Below are 10249 nucleotides of genomic sequence, written 5' to 3'. Positions count from 1 at the left end.
ATCCAATTGAGCCCTGTTGTCTTCATAAATCCATGCTTCAAGTGTCACAATGTCAGTGTTTGCAGGCTTTGGTAATCTTTTATTGACCATATCTTTAAGGTCGGGTAACTCCAATAGAAGAGCCATTAACTTCCACATGCACGTCATATATGAATTGTTGTTTCTTGACATAGTTTCTACTGCCCAGATTCAAGATCAAATTAATTACAAAAAGGTCTCTCTTAATGTCTGAGTATTTACATTATATGTGTGTGTGTGTGTGTGTGTGTATGTATATGTATATATATGTAAGGGTTAAGATTGAAACGGACAGTGTTATGAACAAGCAGAAGAATAGCATTTATTCTCAGCTTAACTATTACTTTGTCTATTTGAACATGCCTTTTATCCTATTTAGGTAGGATTCAAATCGTCATCTAATTTTAAGACCAAAATGTAAGAAAAGAATGCAGCTTTCATATAAAAAACAGTTTATTCAGCTTCTTCCAATAAATATAATATGTATGCTCATCTCAAATTTCTACATTTCATTCGTCTGTGTCTTTTGATTATAGATACATATTAGGATAGAGAATTCCAAATTGAATTGAAGTGCCACCTAGTCACTGTAGTAGTGAGACTCAAAAGAATGATTTATTCCATCCCCAAAAACAAAAAATATATATATCGTTACGTTAGGAAGCGAGAATGTTACAATGCTGAATGAACTCATTGGAGTAGTTTACATACTTTGTCCAGAAAAGTTTCAACTCTGGAAATGCAATGTCAAGCCATGGTTTTGCTTGCCCATTGTAATGAATTACAGCCGCATGTTGTGCAGTCTCGAGATCTGTCTCAGGTTGGTAGCCTAATCCCAACATGTGCCATGAAGGATCAATGGGATGTACATACCCATCAAAGGCAATCAGTGAAGGAGGAAGAGTTCCAAGCCGCCACAATGTAAGATTTGAATTAATATTCTGCACAAACACATCAAAAGCAAACCACACAATCAAAAAATGTTTTAGAAACTTCAAAGACATTCTTTGATTTCTTTCTATCTAAGAATGAAGAAACTGAAGTCATCAATTCAGGTACATATATAGGTATGAATAAGCCCAACAGTATGAATAAGCCCAACAGGAATAAGCGTAGTTCAGCTTATCATTTACAACTTAAAAACATGCATTTGTGATATAAACATGCAATAAGAGTAGTAAGAGAGGTACCATTGAATATAAATATGTAAACCAAAAGTTTAAATCTATGTGTACTTAAAGAAATATATGCATATTATACGTGAGTCTCATTCAAAATCAACTTAACCTAAGGCTTTATCTCAACAACCACAGATTTTGTCAAACACTATCATATTATTACTGCCAAAGGATATGTGAAAGGTCAGTAATCTAGCATTCAGAAAAAGTAATCCTATGGACATGAACCATTTCCCTGAGTTGTTTATCCTTATTTTTTATATGCCAATGGGTGTTTTAAACAGATAATTCTATCACCTCGTCCAAAACTATAGCACAACCATAATATTAGAATTACGTATATAACATTGTGAATAGCTGAACCAATCAATGAAAATTTCAAATTTATCCAGCTCCTTACCAACTATTTATAAAGACAAGTAATGAATTTCATTATGTCGCATTCATTGTTCAAATATTGCTCTAATCACAAACACTTGTACCAAAGCATCATAACATACACTTAAAAGTCACCAAATACCAAGAACCAGATATTTCAGGATAAATACAAAAATTATTTACCTGTTTGACCCAGTGATGATAAACTTTTGTGATGTCAGATTTCCTCCATGCTTCCAAATCAAAAATATTCATCCCATATGCCCAGGCACACTTTTCTGGATCAAAGTTCTTTGCAATAAGAGGATTTTGGAAATTGAAGTATGTCCTGAAGTGTTTGGACATCACTCTAGGATCATCTCCTCTACATGTCTCTACTGCTCCATTGACTTTTCCTTCTAAGTCAATATCCCAGAGTCCAGAAAGGTCATGTTGAATAACAACATCATCATCCAAAAATACCACTTTTTTTAGCTCTGGAAACAGCTGTATATCAAAAAAAAATTATAAGCTTCTACACAGTAAATTTGGAACTTTTTTTTCTCTCTGCTGTGATCACATGAACTTGGAAGTATCAATTAAAAAATTATGTATGCACATTGTTTTCTCTTACAACCGATTTTGTCACCATCCATTGACGCACAAAGTAAACAAAGAAAATACCCATGTGTCAACATTATTATCAACGAGTTCTCCATTTAACAAAACTTTGTTGAGTTCTTTCCTATTTAAGACTTCAAGTTTGTTCTACTTTATTAATCTTCATTTTCTTGTGGATTAGCTAGTTGTGCGTAGTCATGAGCCTCAGTTCTCACTCACCCATGGTCCTTGTGGAAACATCTCTCTCTCTTGTGCAGGACATTTTCGTTTTTGTGTCAATCTCAAACTCTTGTTTTAGATTTGCATATACTCAAGCCTGCTGTTGGAGCCATTCTTGACATCATATCAGAGCTGTAGGCTTTAGATCCTACATCTTTGGGAATTTGCAAACCATTTAAAAGCAATCTGCGAATATTGGGGTTCAAGAGGGCACTGAAAGATCAGTGTGTTTCTGAGTGAAAGTGCTCAACCCACTCATAACAAAGAGGAATGCAAGGTGGGACTGTTTCGGTTCCAGCCAAGAGGAATAACAGTATAGCTCTTTTGATAGATTCTTGCCTCACCAATAACTACATCACAATTGTGACCTATTGGCAGAAGAGATGGTGTATAGAATTCCTAAGGATTCTTTGGATAAAGACTATAAATAAAGTTTTTACAATGGATGGAAAGGTTGATCACAGCTTTGCCACAATTTTCCTCAGCTAGACAATTAGAAGGGTAGAACATTATGCTATATGCAAGGTATTGATAAGTCAGTACTTGAAACAAATGATTTGTTTAGGATGCTGTCTGAACATTTTCTCTGGGATGGTGTCTAAACATTTTCTCTGGGATGGTATCTGAACAATTTCTCAACCTTCTTTCCCAAGGACAAACGGATTCTTCGCCATCCTCATCAACTAAAAGGATTATTTACGAACAACAAACAGAACATGAGATCAGCTAAATGTCTGGAGTCATGCTATTATCTTCCGCAATTTTACTCTGGCTTTGATTGAAATGTAATGAAGCTATCTGAACCGGAGATATTTGGCTCCAATTGGGAGCAGTCTACAATTGGATGGCTTTGATAAAGCGGACAACACTTGAGTTTCCAAGATTTCTTTTAATGTTTTTCGAAATTCATCAAGGTGTTATCATCTTCTTGGCGTTTGATATAGATTAAATTGCCCTTTCAGCTAGAGACATTTCATCTTAGCTCTTGTTTCTTTCTTTCACATGCCTGGCTCATGCAGTGACTAGAAGCCCTTAGCGTCCCAAAAGATATGCAACGGGGAATCCATTCACTATATGCATCAATGTCCTGAAAAGTGTATGCCCTAATGGGTTGCTGGAGGTCAGCAAGGATGGTAATACAAATATTACCAAATGCCGATGGCATTGTGTCAATCTCCAACTACCTAAAGAGACTACAAAACCATCAAGTTGCTTTAGAATCATTTTGTGTCTAGACAGATTTGTCAATAAACCTTGATCAAACTCAAGTTATGGTGTTTAACACCATTCATGCATGGGTAACAAGATCAGACACAGCATTCTTCTTGGCAGAGGAAAAAGTGGCATACGCAGAATCCTATAGAAACCTAGGAGTAACATTCACAGGACCTCAGTTCTCTGCATAGAGGGCTATTGTGCTCAGCTTTCTCATGTATATCCAGCCCTTTCGTAAAACAATGTCAACATACACAATTCAAAGAACCATGAACTAAGGTGTGGTTTGATACACTCATAACAACTCTTTTCTACAGAGCAGGAACTTGGGGACAGAGCCTTCTATGACTAGATAGATTTGGAGAGACCATTAGTCTTGATGATTGCCATACAATAATGAGGAAAATATTGGTGGCCCATGATAGAACCCTAGGTGGCGATGAGATTAGTCCCAATATTGATTGAGGTATTATTCTGATCAGTGACTGGTATTCAATGGATTTGGGAGCTCCCAAAGCACGGGTACTCAAGTCAAGGATACATGTCATTAAAACAACTGGTTGAATATGGAGATAATCATTCTTGATAAGCTAAAATGCAAAAACAGCATAAAATATAAATGCATTACCCTGTCCAATATAGCTTGGATTGTCCAAATTTGGACATGACAACAGTGGAAAATGATACGGTGATTTGATCTGTTATCTTAAATTTTGAATAATGCAAGAACATGGGTCAACCCCACAACATATCTTGGTAGGAAAATGGCCCACTATAAGACATACAGCATAAGATGGATTAATCATCAGGACTTTATCTATGTATACACATCTATGACATACACTACATAGTATGAAAGGGCAGCTAAGGACCTTTTCACATCAGTTGAAGATTGACATAGGCACACATGCCCACAGATCTATAAAAGGATGGTCTGCAAATTGCACGATCAGGGATGGAATTGATAGAACAATATGTTTGCCATTATGCATTTTTAAGAAATGAGAAGGAGATACCACCGCCTATTCAAACAAGGCCTTGGCCCACTATGCAAGGCAATGGAATACAGAATGATGGTACTTGGGTCTATTCTTGCTAGGACTCAAGAGAGAGAAAGCAACTATTGAAAGACAGCAATACAAGCACGGCAACTGATCCACAAATAACCATACAACTTTCTTTGGTTCCATCACTCCAAAGTGGTTACAATAGATTTGGGCAATAGTGATTTGGAGTGCACATAGGCCCTAGTCATCTAGACCACAGTCCCATCAGTCATCATTAACAAATAAAGCCTATTATATCCCTGCACGGATGGTGCTTTCCTTGCTTAAGAGACGCTTCCATCTTGGATCGGCCCATGTTTGATATCTTTCAAACGTGGAAGTTTCAGTCTATCCAAGACCAGAATCTTAAGTGCTTAGCTAATGAGACTCTTTGCTACCATATATTTAGTCATATTTATTTTGGTTTGTTCTTAAAGATGAGAGACAACATTTAAAATATAGTCTCTTGTTTGGTCTCACAGGCTTCTTTCTTTCAAAGATGGAAAATAAGATCCTTGCCTTTCTGATCTCAAAAGTAATAAACTTCTGTCATATGATCCAGGGTAAGAGCTTAATGGAAAGCAATCAACACAATGTGTTCAACAGAATCACAAATAAAACCATCTTGTCACAGGTAACTTGAGTCATCAAGTTCTCTTGGCAAAAAAAGCAAAAAAGTCTTCCCCAGAATATCAACCATACAAGGGGTCTCAACTGAATCCATTCTCAACCATGGTTCATAAGTTAAGGCAAAAAATGATGGTCTACATTAAGACTTCTCCTCCCTGTTGCTTGTCTTACCCAACCAATGACATCATCCGGCAGCCAAGTGCAAATGGGTACATTGGGATTTGGGTTTGTTCGCATTTGATGCTTTTGACTATCCCACTCTCCTCATCTTCACTATATACATGCGCTCATTGTACGACATAGCATAACAACTGTCTCACTTTCTGGATAATGATAATTAATTTTGTTTAGGTAGTAATGATTATTGTAATATACATCAATCCACAATCAATTTCCAACATGGTGACCAATGCAATTATGTTTAGTTTAGCATTTGACTAAGTAGACACTGTAGAAAATCCTTGCATAAGCCATTCAATGAAGCCATGATGACATGCAAAGAATTTTACTTTTAAGCAAATACTTCCACTAAAAGAGCACAAGTTGGCAGCATAACAGAGTACAGGTAAAGGACCAGGTGTCAAAACACAATTTGGGATAGGCATTTGAAAATGCAAAGTTAATTGTACCAGAGTGTGATATGCCAATGCTTCTAATGAGCCATGACAGGGTGCAACCCATTGGCCCGCATAAGACGAATGCAACCCCATTGTGGACGAAAGCCTTAAGAAAAGGGTGAAGAATCTTAAGTGTTCAAAAGAATCTGTGCTATGCAGAGTCAAAAACTCATGTAGTAAGTGTCCTACACATATTTTGATGTGAGGCTCATTCAAAGAAGAAATGTCGAGATAACCCAGCATTATTTAATATTGACATGAGTTATCCAAGAATCTACTCTAGCTAGAAAACATGTCAAGTCTCACCAGAGTAAAGATCGTTTGTGAAGGGACAAACAAAAGTTAATTGAAACTGTGCAGACATAAGTTTGAATCTGCAGCTAAATTCAGCAACTGTGTCTCAGTTCAGAGTGATGCACAGATATCTAATCAATGTTGGCTAGCACAAAACCAAAACCTCTACCACTTTCTAATAAACCAATGTAGCAACGATTTGGCAAATTTCTTACTTCCTTCCAGCTTCCTTTTCATTCCTATGCAAAATAATATGTGATTGGCAGGCTGGCAGTCTAGTCTCCTAGCTTTTCCTTTCCTATCCTGTAAGAAATGATTAAACCGAAACCTTTTCTGTCCGATAACAGAAGCACAATACGTTTTTGAATGCATAAACATTTTACCCCTAAAGTTAAAACAGTGACAAAACATGCTAGCAGTAGATTTTACCATAAATACACTAGTTTTTAAGATAAAACATTACCTCTGGGAGATATATGCGGAGATGGTTCAATATTGAGATGTACGTAGGACTACGAGCTTGCAGCTTTGATGCAAGTAGCTTCGGCGAGTCATTAAAATCTGCCCCAGTAGCATGATCTCCGTGGTAGTACCACAGAAGATTGTTGTGATTTTCTAGAGCCTCTAGTACAGGAACATGTTCCTTTGTTAACCAAGGGAATTGATGAACACCTTTCACCTCGACAATGGCTGGTGGTAGAGGGTACAATGCAAACCATGCATGCATAGCTGCATAGGTTTTCCTGTCAGTGATAACATGAAAGACGACCATCGAGGGTTTTTTCGCATTCTTTACCATCGATGACACAACAACAGAGGCTGCAAGCACATTGTCTGTAGCCATGACGAAGTGATGGAAACTGTTGTTTACCAGATGGGGCACTAGCTCCGGCGATGGCAACTCACATCGGGCTCTCGCATTCGAAGTGTATTCGGTTGTTAGTTTCAGAGATAAACAGTGTAAACCTTTGGGAATTCCTGTTGATGCAAAGTGCCTGTACAATGTCTCTTGAACCTTTGCTTGTTTCGCTCGTTTATCAGACGCTTCCACCTTAGAAAAACAAGAGAGATCGTTGGTCAGATTGGTAAGGAGAAACTATCGATTATAGTATCAATGGCATATGAAAGGATGTGAGCAAACCATGGCCTTGAGTTTTATAAGTGAAGTTCGGCTATCCAAAGTCTTTGTCCTAACCTCCGTAATGAGGTCTTCAAAGGACTCTGGAATGACTATTCCTTCAGGGAGGGGTTCTGTTGCTGCCTTTGTGAGCAAAGAAAGGATATACTTTGAATCTCTCTGGGCATCAAGAAGAAAAGTAAACAGGACATTAAGAAAACAGAAAAAAACATTGACTTTCTTTTATGAGAAGGAATTGCACACGCCATTCAAATAACGCCTTACCACACTAGGATCCAGAGGTCCCCACTTCCTGATCAGCAAGCAGTCTAGTATAGTAGAGCAACATGACAAAGCCCAGTTTAAGGGAGCAAATATTAGTATGGTATTCAATAATTCATGAAAGCTAAACATACATCATCCACAACAAAAATGGTGTAAATGATTCTAGTTTTATTGTGTGCTGAAGCTGCAATACATGTGTTAATTATTTATATATCTTATTAAACAGAACAAGGTGATCCGAAAAAATACTTCATTACTTATATAGATTGTAAGAATGATACAAGTGTATACAGGAACAGTGATTTTCTGAATTTCAAAAACCCTGAAGGAAAAATGTTGCCACACTCAACAAAGTTGGAGTTTTATGCATGTTAGAATCCTTGGTATATATAGAAGTTTGATGCAAGTCTCAACTTTTCCTCATGGTTCTATTAAAGGGAACATTTTCTCAACGACATCACTTGGCCTTCACAAAGGAAACTTTTTGGAACACAATATTAGAAACCAAAATGAATCAGTTTGTTTTCAAAAGTTCACGTTGGTCACAGCTTGAAAGGTGAAGAGAGATATGCCATACTCAGTAAATAGCTAAGATAAATATAGAAGCACATACAAAAGGGTTTTCCATCAATCCTCTCTCTTCTACATCTAATCAGTAAACCACGGCAAATTTGGCACATGTTCTGTAAACGTAATGTCCTTCTTACCAATGCCACTGTTTTCAACCCAACCCAACGCTCTTTGGGTTGTGAAAAGTGATTTTTGTAAATCCATGTCCTTAGTAGAATAGTTGACCATGACTGCATGTTTCGACATTAATTAATTCATTTGGAAAAGCTGTACATATAGCATCTGGCTTCGTTGTTTTCATTACATTGTTGCATAGATGCTCAGCATATTACATGCAATGCAGTGTGATGATAATGTTGTTAAATCCTCTAGAAATTCAGCTTATAACACTTTCCTCAGAAATCACCACAGTTTATATAATAGATAGGGATAACTTTATTTATGAGCTATATATTAATGAGGAAGAAATGTGTACCATGGGGGAAATGCAATACATTTTTCATATTCAATGTTAACTCAGATTAGTAGTGCATGATCTTCGTCAGCTTCGATTTCATTTTCATTATTCTGGTGCGGATCGAAATTTATGGAGTGTCTACAAAGGCCAAGAAGAAGAAGAAGAAAAGGCAGAAGGCAAGTTTGAAAATCAGATTGGACCTTGCCACAGACAGGTCAAGGAATCCCTACCAATTATAATATAGAATTCATCTCGCATTAATTCCAATATTGTCCATTGGGTCTACTTCATGATGATGAAGAACAGAGGAAATGCACATGCCAATACTTACTCCATTGGATCCCACTTCAGGATGATGATGATGATGAAGGAAAGAAATGTTGCGGCAAACACACATGCACAGAATGGAAAAGAGAGACAGAGACCAAAAGTGACCGGAGGAAAAAGACTCACACCTTTGGTAGTGCATTGTGTCGCATTCTCGAGTGTCACAAGGGCAGTGATGATGAATAGGGCAGGAAGGATGAAGGCGAGGGCGAGGACGTAATAGAAGAAACGGGTGCGATGGGACAGGTGCCTGAGCTTCGCGAAGCCGAGGAAGCCAACTGAAGTGGAGATGGTGATTCGACTCATGCTCGGCGAGATGTGGACATGCATTCTTCTTCTTTCTCCCTCCCACGGAAACGAGATGGAAGCCTGCCTTTTCTTTATGGCTTTTCCTCCCACACAAAGAGGAAGAGGAGGAGGAGGAGGAGGAGGAGGAGGAGGAGGAGGATCTGAATAATTGATCACAATATGCTATTTGTGACTTGAGCTTCTTCTTTTTCTTTTTCTCCCTCCTCCTCCTCCTCCTCCTCCTCCTCCTCCTCCTCGGCCCGACAATACTCTACTTGGTTTGTTCTTCAAGCTTCTTCCCTCGCCATCTCCCCTGTTCCTGTCTCTCATTCTTGTTTATGAGAAGCTCTCCATGCCCCAGAAGAGAATAGCTTGTGCATTCTCTAATGTGCTCTAGCTGACTATTATCAGATCTTTCTTCTTCCTCTTTGCCACTGATTGTAGAAAGAAATGGCGATCTTCTTTTGATCAAAAAAAAAAACCTAATTTGCAGAGATCGAAGAAGAAACTAACTCACAGAAGCAGATCAAGGAAGAAAAATATGATCTACTGATGAAAACACGTTCCTTGTGCAAATGCCTCCCTTCTTTTGAAACCCCAAAGTGATAGAGACGATAATACTAAACGGTGCACTAGTTTCTGATGCAAGGTGATGATCCTGCTTATCCTGACATCGGCAGGATCTGGGATGAAGCTATGGATGATAGGAGAGCAATGACGAGCTTCTGTCCCCGAAGAAAAAGCAGATCGAGTGGGAAATTCTCACACAGGAACAGAATGAAGGAAGAGAAAAGATGGGACTGATAAAAATGCTCTTCCTCCTCTTTCTTCTCCTTCTTAGTCTCTGTCTTATTCTCCTCCTCCTCCTCCTCCTCCTCCTCCTCTTTGAGTTTGCAGGGATCTGTGATGCAATGGAAACCTTGACAAGCAATTGCAGAGAGGAGCAATGGGGAGCTTCTTGCAGAAATCAATACACTAAAAAAAAAAAAGAGTAAGAAAATAAAAATGAA

The 10249-nt window shown here is 38.1% G+C and overlaps 1 protein-coding gene across 1 annotated transcript; it reads right to left on the bottom strand.

Moving 5' to 3' along the window:
* Positions 1 to 453: 453 nt before the first annotated feature.
* On the bottom strand, positions 454 to 9329 carry LOC147850657 (putative galacturonosyltransferase 13). Its single transcript, XM_087336273.1, has 6 exons — positions 9080 to 9329; positions 7598 to 7641; positions 7337 to 7492; positions 6659 to 7246; positions 1758 to 2060; positions 454 to 959 (listed from the first exon to the last, which is right to left on the bottom strand). Exons 1-6 carry the CDS (start codon positions 9279 to 9281, stop codon positions 675 to 677), a joined length of 1578 nt encoding a protein of 525 aa, XP_087192399.1. The 5' UTR covers positions 9282 to 9329; the 3' UTR covers positions 454 to 674.
* Positions 9330 to 10249: the final 920 nt, after the last annotated feature.

This window comes from Azolla caroliniana, unplaced genomic scaffold (genome assembly GCF_043228905.1).
Source record: "Azolla caroliniana isolate FFs.n. ecotype wild unplaced genomic scaffold, voAzoCaro1.0.p SCAF_21, whole genome shotgun sequence".
NCBI classification, from domain to species: domain Eukaryota; kingdom Viridiplantae; phylum Streptophyta; class Polypodiopsida; order Salviniales; family Salviniaceae; genus Azolla; species Azolla caroliniana.
This window is presented reverse-complemented; position numbering and strand designations above follow the sequence as displayed.

Bases quoted from the DNA above. Each gene is read 5' to 3' on its own strand.
- LOC147850657 (XM_087336273.1), bottom strand. From the start codon at position 9,281: ATGCATGTCCACATCTCGCCGAGCATGAGTCGAATCACCATCTCCACT. The intron at 7,642-9,079 runs GTGTGAGTCTTT...CTACTATACTAG, and splicing joins GACACAATGCACTACCAAAG to ACTGCTTGCTGATCAGGAAG. The intron at 7,247-7,336 runs GTTTGCTCACAT...TGTTTTTCTAAG, and splicing joins TTATAAAACTCAAGGCCATG to GTGGAAGCGTCTGATAAACG.